This window comes from Styela clava, chromosome 13 (assembly GCF_964204865.1).
Source record: "Styela clava chromosome 13, kaStyClav1.hap1.2, whole genome shotgun sequence".
Classification (NCBI taxonomy): Eukaryota; Metazoa; Chordata; class Ascidiacea; order Stolidobranchia; family Styelidae; genus Styela; species Styela clava.
In genome coordinates this window covers 10,923,192-10,944,269 of record NC_135262.1, presented here as the reverse complement: position 1 = coordinate 10,944,269, position 21,078 = coordinate 10,923,192, and the positions used below count along the sequence as shown (strand labels likewise).

Below are 21,078 nucleotides of genomic sequence, written 5' to 3'. Positions count from 1 at the left end.
TATTTAACAGATTCTGCCATACACATTTCACCGACAACCTATTGGCACTTCTTGCCTCTGTTAGTTCTGTATTGCATATGGTGATGAACAGAAGAAGCGGTAGCGTAATTTCAAAAAATGATTAGAAACTACATCAATATATATATAGTAACCCAAATGAAAAGTAAGGATGGATTGGATGTGACATAACAAACTGTGTAGTTTTCTCTTTTAAATTATCAGCCTCCTGTCCCTGAGTGTTTATGTTTGTAAAATTTGCTATGAATAAATGTGTTAGGGTGGATGTGTCTAATAATACTGATGATATCTTTAATTTAATTCAAATTATTTATTGCGTTAATGCTTGTTTTCCCATAGTCCACGTATTTGATTTATTTTCCCAACGGATGGGCTTTCTGCACTGTTGTTATTATTCTTGTTGTTGTAGTGGGAAAATCTATTCTCAACAAACGGTAGGTGCGAGACTCCTTTCCGCATTTTTAATATTCACGAAAACATTGTTTTGACATTTGACCTTCGCGTCCATAAGTGTTCTCTTTTCTATAATAATAACTAATCCACAAATAATCAACTGTGGCGCAGTAATTGAAAAATGACTGACATCACGACGTCCTCAGTTCAGTAAAGTTATGTATTCATCAAAACATATCATTTTTTGTCTGTAATATTTTTGTACTGAAATAAGTTCTTAAGCGCTTTCTTAAAGATCAAATCTTAAAGTTTATTTAATACTTTGTCGGAGGCGCTCCGGGAGTATTTGTAACAAGATGACGCACAACCTGAACAACTATGGCCTGATATCCATAATATGTTCAGGTTGTGCGCCATCTTGGTACGAATACTTCGGGAGCCCCTTGTTGGGTATAAAATGTATCCCTGGATAGTGGAACGGCAACGGCAGACCTTGAAGGTTCACTACGTCATGCGATTCGGGTTATACGAGTTGAATATTGTGTACATAAGATAAAAAGATTAGGGATTAAAATTATTTTGAACTATTGCATAAAGTATTTGAGCACATGTCATATTCTCATAGTTACAAATAACCCATTCATGTTTTTTTTTATCAATCGGCGACCTTGCAAGAGGAATTGAAAGAGCGTGGTCAGGACTAATCCCCCAGTTCACGAAAGACGAGTTTATTATTTCAAACAAATATGAACATAGTAACACTGGAAACGACGTGGCAATATTCATGAAGATAATTTAACATTATATATTGCACAAGCACGAAAGTCGAGTGACTAATCCACTAATGTGATTCATCCAATGCCAGCAAAGATGTTAAGGTGTGCCCAACGACTAACATGGTTTGCCTGTGATCATAATTACAGTAGCAAGCAAAATCTGGGGTGAAACAACAACCTCAAAAGAAAGTTTGCAAAAGATCCAATGGTACATTTCATATCGAATAAATTCAGGTTAGCTTGCATAGATATGAAACTTCGAACTGCAATAGGAATATTTGAACGTTCGCGACTTTACCAAACTCCTCATACGGCTGATTTCTGACTTTTTTTGAGAATTCAAAAGATTCTAAGTGATTCAAGAGCCTTGCTGCACACTAACACAAATATATTTCTGGAACATTTCGTCTGGCCAAAGCCAGACTTCTTCAGACATATCGTACATAGTTCAACTATAACAAGAAAAGCAGTTGCATGCATATTTAGACACTTGTTGTTTAAACATTGTTTAAATATGCAGGCGACTGCATTTTTGTTGTAGTTGAACTATGTATGTCTGAAGAAGTCTGAAATTGGTCAGACGGAACGTTACAGAAATATATTTGTGTTAGTGTGCAGCAAGACGCTCGATTCACTTAGGATAGTCATATTTACACTTGCTACAGCATCCTTGCATTAAATGCACAGGTATACGGATCCACCGGCACGAAAACATAAAAGAAGGATAAGTAGTTTGTCTCGCAGAAAACAAACCATTAGTTCAAGGAATTCTGTTGTCTGATCATTGATATGTTCTAGCGTTGTTCACTACCACTTAAAATACATATATACAAACTAAAAACTCGTAATAGTCACAAATCATAAATATAACGATATCTATTGTGTTCGGCAGACAGTCTGCGACCTTACGATCGTCTTTAGTCAAATGATTGAGAGTTCAAATATAAACACGAGAAAATACCTAATGACTTGACTGGCCTCCATTCTTTGCAAAGGAATATCCCCACGATGGCACAAATCTGTGTATGGATTGCTAACGCATATATTAACTCAATCATACTTGGCCATTTGATACTCTATTCAAATGTTTTTATTAAGATATGGACACAAACAATTCCAATCCAAGTCATAAAACGAAATATATATACATACTTTTAAAATGGCTAATGAAATAGAAATAGGTGTGTGTAAGGCAAAAAAATATAACTAAACGTATAGTAAAGTTTAAATGAAACGTAAAGTAAATTTGGTTTTCAAGTTGCGGCACTTGTATGATGGCAATGCTGCTCAGAACACACAAGCATGGGCACACAAATAGCAAATTAAAGCATATTTTTATTTTGTGATTAAAATTGATCCTGAATTACGTACGCGTCTGGAAGATTCTCTATGAAATTATTGGACATAAATTCCACGGGAATTGCATACCGCAGTCAAAAATCTGTTCAGTGTTTCTGTATGACATTGTGGAATAAAAGAACAAATATAAAGATGTAAAACACGTACAAGCAGATATATATTATATAAAAATGCATCGGGATGAAAAAGAATATATCAACATAGTTACTAAGTCTCATTTTGTAAAGTTAAATTTGAAGTTTTCAACTAAAAAATAACGGTAATCAACTTAACTCGCCTGTTATTCGAACAGGCTGATTCAAAATCGCTTGTAACGATTGGGGGTTGTTTATTTTAATTAAACTAAGGACTGCGTACAGCGTCCAGTAGGATTTTTCAAATGATATGATACAAATAGTAAACGTGTGTACGAATTATTGAATAGTCACGTTTTTATCGTGTAATTTTCTATCTTGTGAAGATGAGAACAGTGTCGGTAGATTCAACCTGGGTGGAACTATCTCCTCCCCAACCTAGAAAATAATAAGAAAAAATTCAGCAAATAATTTAATTAAAATCAAGATTCTAGCAGATTTAACTTCGGGACAAGTGGAAAATGTGGGAATTGGTTGGTCGAGACAACGTCTTCTCACAATGTATACTTCCCACAGACAAGTATTTGAAAACACAGCCAAGAAAAGGTGACACTATTACAATAGCACTACGATGCATTTTGCATCATGATTTGAATCTGGCTGAAAAGGTTGATAAATGATGCGAATAAAATGAAATTTTAGGGGGCTCCCGAAGTATGCGAACCAAGATGGCGGACATCGGAATGTAATGTGTGTACTAGGTTAGGGTTAGGCCATAATTTTGGCTATAAATACTACGGGAGGCTCTTGGCTAGTCTTCGAACTGATAATATGACTAAAATAAGGAAAATTGAAAAAAAATTATCGCCTAACCCTAACCTGTTACCCATGTTACGTTCCGATGTCCGCCATCTTGGTTCGCATACTTCGGGAGCACCAATTTTAGTTTCATGTACTGGGGACCGAAGAGATGTGAGTTATTGGAACAAGAAAATTATCCTACAAAATTGCATATTTAAAACTTAACTAACGTACCAGTATAAATTGTACGTGAACCATCTTCATTTTTGACCACGTTTGGTCCCCCAATGCAGACATTGTGTGGCCAACATGATTCGGTCCTGAACGATTTAAATGATAGTGAGTGCATAAAGTAAAACCTAATTAAATAGGACACACGAGAAGAAAAAATAAAACAACCGTATGCTGCATCTTTGAACTCTGAAGCTGAAACATGAGGGTTGGCATACATGAAAATACCAAAAATATGCAAACGATACGACTTCTTTAAAATTGTATTCTACTACTAATATATCTTTATTTTGCTTTCCAATTGTTAATCAAACCGTTGAATGTCTTGCCAGCCCTTACCTGATTCCATAACAAAGCGCGCTAGGTATTCCAAATATGTTATATACTCTGAATTGGAGAAACTCTGGTTTGGTTTGCATTTTATCATTGTCTGGTATCGCGTTGAACACACTGTTTTTACTTCCACGTAGATATGAAATCGGCTGCAAAAGAGAACCTGGGAAACCGTCGCAAGTGATTTCTGAAATGACAAGATGAAGTTAAATAGTAAAAGTAGCAAAACGATCTATAGATACAATTTTCCTAAGGTAATTGACAAATGGTAGTAAAGATCATCTTCTTAAAAGAACATCTATGCTTATTTAGTTCGGCACACTCCTTGGGTATAGTAGCTCAAAAAATTCATGCTGACGCAATTTTTGAATTTAAAAACAAGTCAAAACTATATACTTTTATTGATATATATGCTCTATACCTGGTTTAATATGTAGCAGTATTTTACTCAGAACAGATGTGATATTCGACTTTGGAATTTTTTGTCCATTTTGGCTGTAAAATAAAAGTGTAATTGTTACTATTCAGTAATGTTAGCGTATATTGGGCCACTTCATGATGAAATGGACAATTGTTGACTGATTGTCAAGAGTCTTGTAAACTAAACCCGATAAGAAATTATCACGGTCGTTTCAAATTGGCTGACAGTTCGGTTGCATCAAAACGAATGCGCATCCAATGCTCCTCTCATATCATCAAATAAGCTGTTTCTTAAAAAATTCGTCTCCCACTTGTCCCACGTGGAACGTCCCACGAGTAGTACACGTATGTGACAAAGGGGTCACTTGAGACAAGTGTGATAAACGTAGAATATGTGGGGCACGTTGGACAAGTGAGATACATGGGACAAGTGTGGAACAATTAAGAAACGATATTTTTGAGACACCGTTAAATGAGTATAAGTTGCCAAAACTCAAACAAACCTTGACAAAAGCGTGTAGCCCAATAGAAATAACTTTGGACTGCCTGTAACTGTCACTTCATGCTGTAAATTATCAGTCCCACTGGTCCATAGCGATTTTTTTAGTTCAGCTAGCTCTATGGATCCCGAAATCTGTAAAATTATTATTCAGAAACCATAACAATACGCTATATGATTAAAATTTATGTTATACTAGTAGTACGAGTAATCGTACAATACCCACATTGCGGTTGTAAACATAGTAGAACACTGTAGAAATAGATGGGTCGCTTGCACCATATACATTGAAGGCAAAAAACTTGAGCGTAATGTCTTCTATTGCTATTGTTCCATCATAAGTAGAGTATGAACCACCACCGTCAGCTCCAGCATTTGAAACAGCCTTGAAACACATAGGAAAATGTTGGTGCTATTTTGTGGGTACAATTTAATCGATCGTTATTTTTTAAAAAATACCTTACTTTAAGTGAAAACGAACTGACTGAACGATCCATATTTCCCACCCACATTAACAGATTGAAAGGATGAGAGGTAGAAGACAGAAGTTCTACTCCGTGACTCTCGTTTCTGCATTGAGAATTTGTGATTGTTGTGGCATTTTTAACTTATAAGTTATAAATACAAATCGACTCAATGGTTAATTGATCTTTCATATCATAAAGCATAGATAAAAATATAATCGGGGTCAAAGAGTTATAAAAGTATGAAAGTTATTTTAATGTTTCCAATGGCATATTTATGAAAAATCTTATGTGAAGTAAGTTTATTTGACTGTCGTATGAACCTTTATTTAACTTGATATTTCGTGAACATGCATGAAGCCACATATATATGTTAAGTTGCATGTATTTCGGGATGGGTAAGACCTATTCACTCATTGTTATTCTGTGGTTTCTGTGTATAATACAAGTGAGATTTCTACTTGCTATTACCTGTACTTTTCATTATAGGTTACTTGCACTTCCGGGTCATCTCCGATTCGATAAAATATCTGCAAAAAATATAAAATTTATTCAGACTACGGAAGTTTTATTATAAACAGGAATGGACAAATATAATTTCAGACAGGTTTATATTCAGAACATGTATATTATCTTTTGTGGGAGCATTTTGAGATATTCATGCACTTCATCTAATAAAAAATAATTCAAGGTTTATTACTTTATTTCCACCATCAAACATGTCCGATCCGCCATCATTGATATGGTTCTGTACACTTCCGCTGAAATCGTATCTATATTCATAAAACTGGAATACCGAGGACCTGATATCTTCACCAGAACTATTTAATGCTTCTATCATTTTTGTTAAAGAATTATTTTTCAAACCTGGAATAGAACGTCGTATTCAAATATAAATAGTTGAAGCCAGATATGTATTTTTCATCTGATATGAATAGCGTTAATTTATGATTCGCTCAATGAAGAAGTGGCTGTCGGTGTGAGTGGAGAGTGAGTGGAGTATACATAACAATCATGTCGAAAATAGAATTATTTTCGTTACTAAATGTAAATTTAGTGACACTGACGTGATCTCGATTTGGGCAGATAAAATATAGTGTATGATGGAATAGCCCACACACCAAATTTCAGGGATTTTCGTGTTCCCGATTGACAGTAATATCGCATGAAAATAGACGGCATTCAATTGACATAAGCATGGTAGCTTATTTTTTCCATTGTTGACAAAATGATGAAAATTGAATTGTACCAACTTCCTAGAACTATTTTTATATAATTTAGCAGCAATCTACCTACAATCCAACATATAATATAAACCTTTATTAAAATGTCGTAGTTTTTCTTGGTGATTTTTTTCTTACAAATTGAAATTAAACTTACTTGGCCCCAGATTTCTTTGCGCCAACGGGTAGTGCTGGCTGTATAACGACTGGAGAGTACCACCATAGTCTCTAAGAAATCCTGTTGTCGTGTAATACTTCAGAAAAGCTTTGTTTGATGCATTAATTATTTCTTCATGGCTGTCAATGTGCCAGATCATGACATCAGAAGACTTATGTAAACAGAAATTATGTCAGTTTATATTATCGGGTTGTCTTGAACAAAGAAGTAGGAGCATTACCGTCGTCACCTAAGGCCAGCGGTGTTTAGATGCGGTTGTCTGGTTGTAGTGAACACAATCAGTCAGTAGTTGATTTTTTCACAAGACTGAAAATCACTTTGTGCAAACAGAAGGAAATTAAAATTTCATTTTAAGGTGAATGGAGGCGTGGAAAAAAAACCATCTATGGAGCCCAACAGTAATCAATCTATTTCGCTATGGGGTGGGTAAACGTCACACAGGCTTTGCAATGTTTAAATTCGATTGGGCACAACGATTCGATGAGCACAACGATGCATAGGTACCAATTAGTTTAGACAGTGTATAATGCGATTATTATGATTACTGTAATGTACGCATTTTCCACAGTGTTGCTTTCGGAGTTTGACTCCGGTCTTTCTGCTACCCTACGTTGTTCCCGCTTTTTTATGATTGCTTTGTCGCTCTACACGAAACATTGTTAATACTGTACTCGCTGTTATTCAAGAGGGAACCGACTTGCATATTATTTGTTCTTTTAGGGTAAGTGAAATTGCTTTTCGATTATTAAATGTCCATGTATAGACCGGAGCAAGTTCAATTTCCCGTCAACCTCTGGGGTACGGACCACATTAATGAGTTCAATTTACTCTTGGTACCGTACCACTAGTGACATATGTGGTTTTGTTTTATAGTAGAAAATTGAACTCAATATGCCTAATATTTGATTGGTGAAAGGTATGTGCGACTCAGCATAGTTGATGTCAAATAATGTTTAAAATAGTAGTAACTGGCACCGGCACTTGTATAATGGTAGGATGATAGGGGCAAATAAGGAGGGGTTTGCAAGTGCAGTTTTAAGCACTTTGTGTCAACGACATTTTTGAGACACCGAGACATTGATACACTTCGGGTAAGTTAGAACACATTTCTTATGGATACAATTTTGATTGATTTTAAAGTTTATCGTATTCTCTAATGATTTGTGCTGCGTATGATAATAGAGTACTAGCAATATAAAAATCCCTACATACCTTGTAATAACATGCCATACCTGAAGAGAAAAGTACGCCGGACTTTTAAAATCTTTCTTGTGTGCATTTTCAGGTGTTCCAAAAGCAAGGTAATTTTCCCAAAGACCATATCCTGTAAAGATTCGGAGCATCAACTGTTTAACCGGTTCATAACAAAAGTTCTGATTTGTTAGATCATAAAATCTTGATTCTCAAATTCTTACCATCGCGTGTTCCGATTGATTCCCCCGTATATTTATATTTTACACCACTCTCATTTCTATGAACACTGGCCACCAAGGTCCATCCACCTCCCGCTGATTCCATGTCACAGAACACCTGAGAAAGAATTTTGAAATCCCACATCAGTGTGGAATAACTGATCTCATAATATTCTGTAAGACACATTGTATAAAAATGACCGACACTGGTCACTGCCAAACTTTGTAACAAATGATGATAGTCTATACGCCTAAAAACATAAAATTTTCCCTGATTGTGATTTGAGCTTGTGAGCATTATGAAAATACATGACAATATCCAAAAAAGGCACGATGAGATACGCTATAGCTTAAGCTTGTGAGCACTGTAATAATACATATTGGTGACATGCACGCAGTAGCAGTACAAACAATAATGCGATGAATATGAGCTAAAAGTCCATGCATTCTAGGTATTTCATTGTTAACCATCTTTGCAAGCGTTCAGATATCAGCTAAGTAAAGTTTATGACTAATCCATTCAGTAAATTATTATGTATCTGCCAGTCTATATGATGTTGCGTTCAAATTTGAAACTAAAAATGCAAATAATATTATTCTCTAAATGTAGAATGCAATGTGCAACCTTAAAAAACGACGGTGATGAAGTTGGATGAATTGTATAAAATTCAGACTGGTTTTGGCCACCTTCTTTTATACGGAAACAAGAACTTGCTGGCGTAGAAGTTTTTGATAACTCTGATAATAAAAAACAGAATTTGGACATTAACACTACTGGAAAATGTCGATGCAAATGATTTTAGGATAAGGTTGTACCCGGGTTTCGGATAACTTGAGTACATTCATCTGCGGTTATGGACGGAGTGCCATATTCGAAATTACATTCGACAAATGGTATATTCTTTACTCATTATGTATGGACAATGTTCTTAATAGTAAATTAATTCACTTAGATTTTCAAATTCACTTCAACATCCGTGCGCAATCTTTTATCGTCTATATGTACAGACTATAATTCATACATTTTTAGCTTCAATTAATTCTTTAACTTTTTGCGTTTGGCTCTGATCCCGTTGTTTTGAAAATACCTAAGGAACCTAGCAAATATTAGTGATGACAATAAAATAATTCTTACTTTCGATCGCTCTCTCAAGGCGGTTATCAACCTGTAGAAAAATAATTGAAAGAATATTAAAACGCCAATGCTTGTGGGTGCGCAAAATGCAATAAAACATAAATATTATTCGTTTTTGTTCATTGTTAGGCTCTCTGAAATCATCAAAAAATGAAATTCGCGAGCGCCAAAGAGAATTAAACAGTAAACGTTTCCTACACTGAAATATTCAAAAACGTTTTTCATTTTACCTGTATAACAAGGATGATTCCACATACTGATAATATAATACCTATGACGACAGCGATAGATAAGACGACGTTGATAGGTGTGCATTTTGGAGTTTTGGTCTCGACAGTGGTATTGTTTGAAGTACCTGAAAAAGAAATTAATCTTCACATGTCACACGCAGTCATTGTGACATTTTTAACTTTGTTAAAATCTGCAGCTGTAAAGCTATAAGAAGAACCAAAAATTGCCTTTTATCAAAGGTTTTACTACTAGATGAAATTCTTTTTTTATTACTTTCTTTTTAAAGCAACATCTCAATCAATAAATTATTAGTTATTTGCAGATTAAGACACTGCTTTGAATTTACCACGGTTTCGGCGAAACACAGTCTATAGCCGAGAGTTAGCTAGAGACGCCTAAAATAAAGAATAAATTTCAGTTATACAGCCAAATCCTTATGTATCAGTGCCACGTCCACAGCAAAGATATAGAAAACCCCTGTTTAGCTAAAATACAAACAAAAATTTCAGCACTCACTAAAAGGACACTTAACTTCTAAACATTTGGGAACTCACCTCCATTCGAGTTACCCTGGATGGCGCGTGGTTGTTCGTATGTTACATTCTCGTATAGGTCTCCCTCCGTTTCATTTAAAGTTTCTTCGTTTGCATTATATCGGTAGTCAATTGATGGGTCCCTTCTTGAAGATGGCGGTGGAGCAAATTTATGGCTTGCCATATTTAATAATAAAACCTAGACAAACGATTTCCTATATTGTCTTGCAAGCGAACTGACTTAGTGGTCGATAAAATGAGACAAGCTCGTCATACTAGTACACGTATGTTGAAATATTTTTTACCAAAAAAAAAAAATACAAGACTCCGACTCTACAGTTTTGTAGTTAATACAATAATGAGGCAAAACCGACTTCTCAGATTTTAATATATTCTATCACACCCACGTCGCCGCAACCAACGTAACATTGTTTCCTCGTTAGAAGGTAGCACTAACTGTACAGGCACGATTGCTTTATATGAATTACTAATTCAATATTTACGTGTTGAATAAAAAAAAAACTACCTTATAACCCGGGCTTCCGTCGGATTGCACCAATAATAAAAACTAAGGACGACAGTAGGGAGAGTTACTGTCCTATTGTGACCAATGCCTGATTCAATGTTACGTGTTGAATGAAAAAACTCCCCTATTGGCAGGCTTTCGTCGGCTTACACCAATAAAAAATAAAGATGGTGGTAGGACGATTTACTCTCCCACTGCGACAATGCCTAATTAAAATTGAATAAACTAACTTGGAATAGGCAATTATTTGTTTCTATTTAAAAAAAAATCGACTTTACGTATGATTCCATATGCGAAACTGAAAATTGCGAAAAATGAAATCGTTTCATTATTTCAAAAATCATTCAAACCATGAATCGTTGGAGATCAGAGCCAACTCATTTTACCACCATCGTCAACAGTTCATTTTGACTTATAATGTTAAAAAATATATGTCGAGTATAAAACACACTAATGGCGCGGGTTTTAAAAATCATAAATTAAAGATAGGTATCGCCCTGTCAGTAACAGATATAGGTATATGTTATAGTATAACCTATAAATGTGAATTGTAGACCAATTGCAGTATAATATGAGGAAGTGGCCGCAAAGTCACTTATTGTCACAGCATCGCCACGTTTATATAACAATCATTGAATGATGCGTAATCTCCCCCGCCTCCTTGATTTGAAATATACTCGACCTCTTCACCGATTGACAAACTATATAGGATTGTGGGCTACATACTATGAATTTTGAATATATTAGGCCTCTTTAGTACCATTCAATACAAAACAGATAATGGGACTCGGCGATGTCTGATGGTATATTTGTGCATCTCATATTTATCACGGCTCTGCTTGGAATAATTTGGTTTAGTGTGAGCCATTTTTTCGAAGTAACTAACAACCTTACTTACCCATTTGAACGAAATGCCACAGCTACGTGTGCGATAATTTGGTGTGACGTGAGCCGTTTTGTTCCAAGTAGCCAAATGACTTTAGTCATCCAATTTGAACGTAATGACGTCGTAAATCAACTTATCGACGCGACCGAAACCATGGAAGAATTCTCAAGTAAGTAAAAGTTATCATCCTCACCGCCTAAAAGATTTATAGTAGGTTATACGGTATTGTGCACCTTCAATTTCTTCAACGTTTACTAACAAGCTGATTTTACGCGACTACGTCGCAGAAAACATCGCATCGCATCTGATAATGCCACCTCATCATAATTGTCATAGACACCTTGCATACGAGTATAAATAATCACACGAATATAGGAAAAGGGCATTTTTTCCCCAATTTCTCTTTTAAAGTAATATCGTACGTAAAATCACTAGTTTATATGATTTTTAAGTTTGACATAAAATTATATAAATCAGTTATATACACCGACCTCTTTTCAGAGGTGACACAATTGTCGAAACAATAAATTTACACTACACAAAATGTACTGTACGGTGAATCCCATTGCTTAAATGAAACCAATATATCAATGCAATATATTGCTATATAATATATTGCACTTCTGAGGAATTATAATCTAATTTAACCAAGTCTACCCTATTTAGTATAAAGAGGTTATGGTATTTGGTTTTCATTTTTGTAAATGTATTGTGGGGTTGCCTACATAATAGTCAACCTCGTCAGGGGCTCCATAAAACCAAAAGTTTAAGAACCCCTCGAGACCGATAAGCGATTGAATATATCTTGATCCCAGCTTGTGTACACAACATTATCAACAGTTATGCAATATAGAATTTTAATGACACATGGACTCAAACGACCAACCATTCTTAGCATGGATTTCTGAAAGCGTTTATGCTATTTTCTGTGTCATTAAAATTCTATATTGCATAACTGTTGATAATGTTGTGTACACAAGATGGACACGTTGAAAAAAGGAATTCAAATATGAAAGAGCTTGCTATCGACTTTGGAAACATACGTTGATATCTCAGCTTTAATACTCAATTTGGTTACGTAGGCTACTCACCACCATAAATCATATTTGGCACTTACAAGAAGTGTGATATGTTAATTCGGCAATGCCTATTGACACACGGTCACGGACCTAATTTCAGGCAGACAGATAAAACATAGTTACCTAAGCCAAATACGGACCTCTTTTCAAAGGCGACACAATTTGCGAAACAAAACCATCACACTACACAATATATGTTGTACGGTGAATCTCGTAACTTAAATGGAACTAATATGTCAATGCAATATATATATCAAACTTATAATATGGTGCCCATATTTTTGAGTAATTAAATTGGAGTTATATAGATAGCCTGCCACTCATGCGGAAATACATTCTAATTTGACCATGTCTATACCCAATTTTGTATACAGAGGTTAGGTAGCTCTCAAGAGCCCAAAGTTTCTTAAAGTGCACCATACCGAGACCCATGTCTCCGTAAAAGAAACGGCGCCGTGAGCTATCTGCTGTACTCATTTAATATTGACTTGGCTAATTTTGTAACTTTCCAAAGAACCAATAACAGCATTACGAAAATTTGAAACCGCAATATGAATTTGTTTTTTGGTTTTCATTTTAGTAAATTTCTTGTGGGGCTTCGTAAATAATAGTCAACCTAGCAAGGGGCTGCATAAAACCAAAAGCTTGAGAACCCCTCTAGACCAGTGGTTCCCAACCGCCGGTGCCGGTCCGCGAGAAAGTTCGTTGTTTTGTTGTTTTTATGCCGTCTCAATCGCTTTACCGAATACAGGGTTGCGTTGGTTTATTACGCAATTTCTCTTCCGCAGTCCTATTGCGAAATCTTGGCGACCTCTTTCGTGACATCTTGGCGACGAGTAATCACATATTCCGCTTTTTCGGCTCCGATTAATCGTGAATGCGCTCCATCAAATCTCGCAAAATTCAGAAACCTACAAATTGACACGCGTGCTTTATCTGTTCTACATGCTTTTCATGATCAATATGATCATCCATACAAAGCGTTATGCATATTTCTTTGTTTAAACCAAAAAAAAAGTCAAGAACAGTATAATATACCAGTAGGATATGAACTTGTTGCGACCCTGCACTTGGTCACGAGACGCTCAAACAAGCATGGGCCGCTAAGATCTTTTTCAGTATTTGAGCCTGTTGCCAGGTTACCGACGACCCTGTCATTGTAATGTAAATTCATTTCGTTTGAGGCGTCGATCAACTGGAGAGGAATTAATATGATGAACCAGATGAAAAAGAAAAAGCTTGATTAAAATTGAGATACTACTTTACAGTCCAATTTTAAAAAAGAATCACTGTCACAATTTTGGATGTCTCTTGATAACGAATACCCATAGCTAAGCAATCAAAATGTTGTCCGTATTTTCAACTAGTTACTTATATGAGTTGTGCGAAAAAATATTTTTATCACCAGCTCTAATTAAAACGAAGTAAGGAAATCGGCGCCGCTGCAGAGCTACGTGTTGCAGAAACTTTTTTGAGGCCTCGTTTGCCATCCTATATTGGAAACAAAACTGTAGCAAAATTCTCACTAGAGTTAATTATGTTTGTACATGATTTTGCATGTACATGTTTTTATGTGAGATGTTTTATGTGTGCCTTTCTTACTCATAATGGGTGCCCAGCACTGCATTTCATTACGCAAATATATGGTGTTATTTATGTTTCATCCATTTCAATTTTTGGCCGGTATATTATTTGTCAGTTTGTCTTCGTCTGAAAGGTTGTGTGTGTTTTTGTCTAAAAGCGGACATTGCTTTATATTACGCAAATATATGCTATTCTTCTCTGTTCCGGTGGTTTCAGTTTTTTGCCGGTCCGCGAGTACATTTGCTTTTACCGGTTCGCCAGGGTTCCACCCGGTTAAGAACCACTGCTCTATACCGATAACCAATTGAACATATTTCGCCACACTAAATGAAAAGGGTTCTAGCAAAAAATAGTGAAAACGCTTCCAAAACTCAGAAACACCATGCGAAGTGTGGTTGGTACAGATTGAGTTCATGTATCATAAATTCTATATTACATAACTCCTGATAATGTTGTGTACACAAGATGGGAACGTTTAAAAAAGGGAATTCAAGTATGAAAGAGCTTGTTATCGATTTTAGAAACATATGTTGATATCTCAGCTTTAATCCTCAACTTGGTTACGTACTCATACCCATAAATCATATTTGGCACTTACAAGAAGTGTGATGTGTTAATTTGGCAATGCCTATTGACACACGTCATAGCTTGATATTACGCAAATATATGCTATTCTTCTCTGTTCCGGTGGTTTCAGTTTTTTGCCGGTCCGCGAGTACATTTGCTTTTACCGGCTCGCCAGGGTGGAACGGTTAAGAACCACTGCTCTATACCGATAACCAATTGAACATATTTCGCCACACTAAATGAAAAGGGTTCTATCAAAAAATAGTGAAAACGCTTCCAAAACTCAGAAACACCATGCGAAGTGTGGTTGGTACAGATTGAGTTCATGTGTCATAAAATTCTATATTACATAACTCCTGATAATGTTGTGTACACAAGATGGGAACGTTTAGAAAAAGGAATTCAAGTATGAAAGAGCTTGCTATTGATTTTGGAAACATATGTTGATATCTCAGCTTTAATCCTCAACTTGGTTACGTACTCATAACCATAAATCATATTTGGCACTTACAAGAAGTGTGATGTGTTAATTTGGCAATGCCTATTGACACACGTCCACGGGGCTTTATTTTAGGCAGACAGATAAAATAATGAAATGTAGCCAATTGTGCATTAAAAATAGAATTATAGCAAATACCGCAGCGAGATGAATCATTATAAATAGCAGGATAATTTCGTTAGGCCAGAACAACCAGCTTGGATGTTCTATACCTTACCTTGGAATGAACCAGGGGGCCACCGATGAATAAGAGTGCTTTAAACGAAATTATTTGTCAGTACTCTTTGTCAATTGAATGAAAATGTGTGTGACCATTAAATCTGATGTTCATTGAATAACTCGAATAAAATAACTATATTTATTTTTAATATACTTTAATGAAAAAATGGAAGTGTGAATAAATTTTTAAGTCAGTGAAATATATCGAAAATATACGGCAAAAAAAAATTCAAATATATTAAGTAATACCAACCGAATACAAGCTATAAAGAAGATAGACATTAAAGTGTGTTTATAATTTTCAGATATCATTAGACTATCGTGAAACATGAATAAATCTTGCTTTATTTGGGTCTTTGTTGGACTGATTGGCTTGGGACAAGGAGGTAAGTCGTGTTTTCTTTCGTGAGATATGAGTATTCACAAAACTAATATTGACTTAAAATAACGATGTTGTATTATACTTGTTTTCAATTAACATCATTCTGTACAAAACGAAAAACTTTATTTTCCATACCAGATTCCGAAGCCATATTTGCATTTATGTTTGTTTATTAAAGCCCTGCGATCAACGCTTACGAGAGACAGAATAGAATACACATTCTGGACTGGTGACGTTGACCACGTATCATTCCATGATGCTGTGAGTGCCTGCTCTTACCGCGGAAAGCATCGTTTGGTAGCAATTACTGACGATACAGCAAAACTTACAGTATGGCAACTTGTTGAGCCATGGTAAATAAGGCTGGTTGTTTTTCTTTTATTGTTTATTTTCAGAATTCAAATCTCATTAAATTTGCGGATTAAAATTTATGGGCAAGTTGGTGTCATGCTGTGAGATATTCATATTGATATACATTTGTAAGCGTTTTTAGAGTGATTTTATTGTTGAAAGAAATTATTTTAATTTTAAGTTACATTACCTTGTAATGGTTTAACAATATGAATGACGAATGAAATTATAAATAAGTTGGTGAAAAATTTATTTCGATTTCTCATTTAGACGTCACAAACAAATAAGATACAACAGACAAATCCGAAAAAGATAAAAGATGTGCAAAGCACCCACCCGTCTCCCACCGACTTTGAAATATCTAATCGGATAATATTTTTTTATATAAATGTGGTGTATTGACAGGATAACTAGAGACGTATGGATCGGGCTCTCAGACAATTTTGTCGAACAGACATGGGCATGGTTTGATGGAACGAGAGCAGACGCTGTACCTCAATATTGGTTTGTACATATATATATATATATATATATATATATGACCTTTTTACCTTTTTTTAAAGATGTTGTTATCAAATAATGACAACCATTGTAACAATTTGCGAATACGCACTGAAGTAGAAATACTTTTTGCCGGCAGTCGTCCGGTTTCTCAACAAATTGTCGATTTAGTTAGAGCCTCACCACTTTGATGTTCACATACGTTGCAGGGGTGCAGAGCCAACTTTTGACGAAACACAAAACTGTGGATTTTCTCCCGATGGACAACTCTGGTACGAACGCGTATGTGATGAACCACACGGTTATATCTGCCAAAGAGGTTAGTTAATAATTAGGTACATGGTTGGTATTTGCTTCACTAATACGAAAAATTCGAGTTATAACATTCCCATGACAGTTTTAATGTCAAGATGACTTTGCCGTACTTGTTGATATAATTCCGAGAAATTTGGATCTGTAGCTCTCTTAAGACTTTACTGGCTGATCGTAACTTCGCCCTGTTGTCTCCTTTATTTGTGAATGCCGGGACTGTGCTTTAGGCAAATTTTTGTTGAAAAATTGAACTGCTTCTGCTATTCTGTCACATTATTAAAAGGTCATACTTTTGCTGACCACAACTTTGAAACCTTTCATTTGAAGTCTTATATTTATTGGACACGTAAGTGTACATAACGATCGTTTCAATGTTATGTTGTTGTTCTTGTTCATATTCTTCGTCATGATAAAATCGCTTTTCTCTTCGAATACTGGACTAATTGCTTCGAAATTTTCAGTGATTAAAGATGAAATTTTTCTCCAGAAGGCCATTACTTTTATTTATTTCAAATATTTCTGTTAGCTCTGTGAGATTGTTTTTGTTTGCTATGACGTCACCGAACGTTCTGCGGACGCATATGCTGCCATCGAACGTGGATGGTTCGTAACGAAATCATTGCTTTGCTAAGATTTTTGGACTGGTGAATGGCGAATATTGCCGTACTTGGTGTTATATTACAGTAGTGACTCGGATAGTTGGTGTTACTACAGTTGTGAGTCGGACCATCTTGCAATTTCAATTCACGCTGTCACGAGACAGGAACTTCTAAAGATAGGGCAGTTCCGGTACCGTAACACAGGGCGGTGACACTGAACTAACTAGTAACTGTCCCGTAAAAGCAGGGCTTGCAGTCACTGTTATAACTGATGTCTTTAAATGTTGGTGCTTTTCTTGGAATCGGTAAACTTGTTCATATATTTGAGCATAGCTCCCTGATTTAATTGGGGATATTTGAAAAATAAGATTTTGCTTGTGAAACCCTAATCGTCACAGAGAAAATATTATTCTAAATAACTACCGGTATACTGTATTTATAAACCGCAGAAAATAAAATTGGTGGTACCAGAGCCCAACTGACACTTTCAAACGAAGATCCTACTGTATACGAATCTGGCAACGTCCAAATTGACTGTTCTGCATCCAACACACTTTCGGAAGTGACCTGGTATAAAAATGGAAAAAAAGTTCATCAAGTTGCAGGAACAAATGGTGTCACTCTTGTGATAGAAAATGCAACAATTGAAGACGCAGGATTTTATACATGCTCTGCTACAAAATTTGTTGATGGCTTGGAGCAAAAAGTGATGGCAATGACCAAATTAGAAGGTAACATTTTGGCCAGTAGTGAGTCTCATTCATGTATATCAGATTAGACGTTTTTAAAGACACAACTGAGCTCTGATTGACTGCTTTAAATGAATTTATAAAGATTTCAAAGTCTCTCGACACTTCTGTACTTTTTCGTCCCTGTAGCCTACTTTGGTAGAAAAATAAATACATTTGTTTTAACAGGTATTCATCTCAGCATCAGTTATTTTTCCGCCTAGTATAGCACTAAAAAGCTAATTAACAAAAGTGAATGAAAATAACAAATTAGTAATTATCCAGTTGGGAATAGGATTTGTTTAAATGTTTGAATTTTCAGCGCCATCTGCATTCCTACCCCAGATCCTGACTGGATAATTACTAATTTTCCTGTTTTGAACGTTAGCGGGGTTTTGTACAGCAGATCTCAATGGGCCAGTTTAAGAGACCCTTTCACTACAGTCATATAGTACGTTATATATATGTGATGTCTAGCGAGGTGGCTTTACAGGTGTATATCTAGCACAAACAGCAAAGGTAATGTACAAAACATAAAACTCGATAAGATAATTTGATAACTTTCTACTTTGTAAGAATTAAACAATGTTTTATCTTTCCAGTTCTCCGTAAAAATTAGGACTGGGGAAAAGTGAAAAATCGTAAGTATTCAATTATTATTTGGCGGAACACGTGGTTTGATTCACCAGTTAATCTGTTCGTCTCAACCCTTCGCTTTCCACAAAAACCCTCTTAGTTGTATACTTCTGATAAAGAGCAACTTTTGTATTGCAGCACACGAATGCAGATGGAAGAAAAACTAATTTTGGTGAAAATTATGATAATTTCGAATAATCTGTTATTATATTATTTGATTCGTTGAATACCTCATTGATCATGCTACATGTGTGTGCGTTGACAGCTTTTTACTGTATTATCTATCTCCGTATTTCCATTGATAACGTGCCTTTCAGCCTTTCTTGTAAGAGTCGTGCCCAAAGTCTGGTCTACTAATAACTAAACAACACCAACTATTCTGAAGATTAAATCGAAATGTAATTGGTTGATGTCAAATTATTATGGAATAAATAAAAGAATGAAATCAAGCTCTTTGTCGTCATGTTTATGATAGTTCACAGCCTAGAAATATAACGCGGTCCGCTCTCCATATAGCATAGGTCAGAATGGCTGGTATTCTTCAAGAAATTTAGTCAAGTCAGGATACTTCGTTTATCAGTTACGGATGAAATATTTGTTTGGCGGGTTCTTGCGCATGTGGTAGAGGGATTTACACGGGTTTTCGCGAATCCGTTCTTGGAATGCCTTGATAATCATCGAAACGTTTTTTTGACGTTAAACGACCGCAGCTAAACTGCTGACTAGTAGCGTGATATTTAACATTTCAAAAATTCGGTATTAGATGCAGTACTGGATTACCGATTCAAGCAAAATAAGCACGTGCTCAGGGCACCAAGGAAATGGGGGCACCACAAAAATTTCAATAGACAATTCGCAATAGAATTTCAAGGAATGCATTTATGATATAATGGAAAACTGATTGACCATAATCTAGTACGGTACTTTACATTGTTCAATTATCTTATATTTCATCAGAATCCGGGGAAAGATGGCGTGCGGCCTCGACGTAGTTTCAGAATGAATAGAAAGGTACATCGCACGCACGAGTGCGTTTCATCTTAAGTGTATGTGGCATGTTTTACCTGTCGCGGGGCTCTTAAGACAAAATTTACGGCGTTTTTCGTTTTATTCTTACTGTGACATCGTTTCAATCTGTAAAGGTAATTAATGCCGCATCAGTTCAACCTGAGATGTTCTATAAATTTAGTAACAGTAAACCAGAGATTAGACCAGTGTTTCTTAACTTGGGTTTGATCGAACCCCTGGGGTTCGATAAAGCTTTTCCATGGGTTCGACGAAGGTCCTCTGAAACAGTTGTATATTATGGGACCATTACCCAGCGTACTAATTATACAAAAAGATCTGTAGTTTATAGCAGATATACAAGTTTACACGTTTAAGCAGCTCATAAAACAGCCGCGTGTAGCTTCGCGTAGATAGTAGATACACGTTTTATTGGATCTTTCAATGACTGTCACACATAAGTTTTTTCAATACAATACATCGAGAACACATATTGCCACATATATCGTACGCTGGGTGCACGTACTTTTCGATGATAGCGTTTTGCGATGCTTTCTGCTTGTGATCACGAGATATCTTAGCTATTTATGACAAACCTAGAAGGTTTAAGTTAATATTTGCGTGAACGACATCTTCATTCATAATTGACTAATAAAATGTAACTCAGTTTTACTAATGAGTGGAAATAAGAAGATAAGTGTACTTAAATAAATATAATATCAAGGCATGTTTGAATTTCAAGTACTGTTTGTGGCAAAGAATATTTGCTTAAAATTTTTTGCTTATAAATATAAGTTTATTTTTATTTACCCTAAACAAAAAAGCACGCAAAACAACACAATGGATACACAGTGAATTGAGAAAATTGGTTGTTATCTTGGGTGTCATCTCATAGCCATTACGTATTTTCTAGACAATCTCAATATGTCGCTGAGTCATATGGTATCTCTATTTCTACGAAACAATGGACAAACGCCCTTATCCGATTTTGAAGATTGACTCAAGCTACCAACGTTTTTGAGGCATAATGCCATCTTCCGTGTCTAAAAAAATGCATTATTTTCTTTATTAGTATTTGGCCTTCACACTAGAGATGTAGCGATGTACCTGTATCGGCGATATCT

The 21,078-nt window shown here is 35.6% G+C and overlaps 2 protein-coding genes across 2 annotated transcripts; one reads left to right on the top strand and one right to left on the bottom strand.

Moving 5' to 3' along the window:
- Window positions 1-2,267: 2,267 nt before the first annotated feature.
- Window positions 2,268-11,863, bottom strand: LOC120333434 (uncharacterized). The gene is made up of 16 exons (XM_078119271.1): window positions 10,102-11,863; window positions 9,547-9,671; window positions 9,317-9,347; window positions 8,807-8,919; window positions 8,185-8,299; window positions 8,002-8,093; window positions 6,749-6,920; window positions 6,069-6,235; window positions 5,840-5,898; window positions 5,369-5,474; window positions 5,131-5,289; window positions 4,909-5,039; window positions 4,407-4,480; window positions 3,992-4,172; window positions 3,656-3,741; window positions 2,268-3,058 (listed from the first exon to the last, which is right to left on the bottom strand). The coding sequence occupies exons 1-16, from the start codon at window positions 10,262-10,264 to the stop codon at window positions 2,994-2,996; spliced, it is 1,839 nt and encodes a 612-aa protein (XP_077975397.1). The 5' UTR covers window positions 10,265-11,863; the 3' UTR covers window positions 2,268-2,993.
- A 3,905-nt stretch (window positions 11,864-15,768) lies between these two features.
- Window positions 15,769-19,309, top strand: LOC120333449 (uncharacterized). Its single transcript, XM_078119436.1, has 7 exons — window positions 15,769-15,826; window positions 16,001-16,175; window positions 16,579-16,677; window positions 16,884-16,993; window positions 18,035-18,316; window positions 18,916-18,954; window positions 19,088-19,309. Exons 1-6 carry the CDS (start codon window positions 15,769-15,771, stop codon window positions 18,930-18,932), a joined length of 741 nt encoding a protein of 246 aa, XP_077975562.1. The 3' UTR covers window positions 18,933-18,954; window positions 19,088-19,309.
- Window positions 19,310-21,078: the final 1,769 nt, after the last annotated feature.

Excerpts from the sequence above, each read along its gene's own strand:
- LOC120333434 (XM_078119271.1), bottom strand. The coding sequence starts at position 10,264 with ATGGCAAGCCATAAATTTGCTCCACCGCCATCTTCAAGAAGGGACCCA. Across the intron at positions 8,920-9,316 it reads CCTTGAGAGAGCGATCGAAA|AGTTATCAAAAACTTCTACG; the intron begins GTAAGAATTATT and ends TTTTATTATCAG. Across the intron at positions 6,921-8,001 it reads CGGCGTACTTTTCTCTTCAG|TCTTCTGATGTCATGATCTG; the intron begins GTATGGCATGTT and ends TGTTTACATAAG.
- LOC120333449 (XM_078119436.1), top strand. The coding sequence starts at position 15,769 with ATGAATAAATCTTGCTTTATTTGGGTCTTTGTTGGACTGATTGGCTTG. Across the intron at positions 16,678-16,883 it reads GACGCTGTACCTCAATATTG|GGGTGCAGAGCCAACTTTTG; the intron begins GTTTGTACATAT and ends CATACGTTGCAG. Across the intron at positions 16,994-18,034 it reads CGGTTATATCTGCCAAAGAG|AAAATAAAATTGGTGGTACC; the intron begins GTTAGTTAATAA and ends TATAAACCGCAG.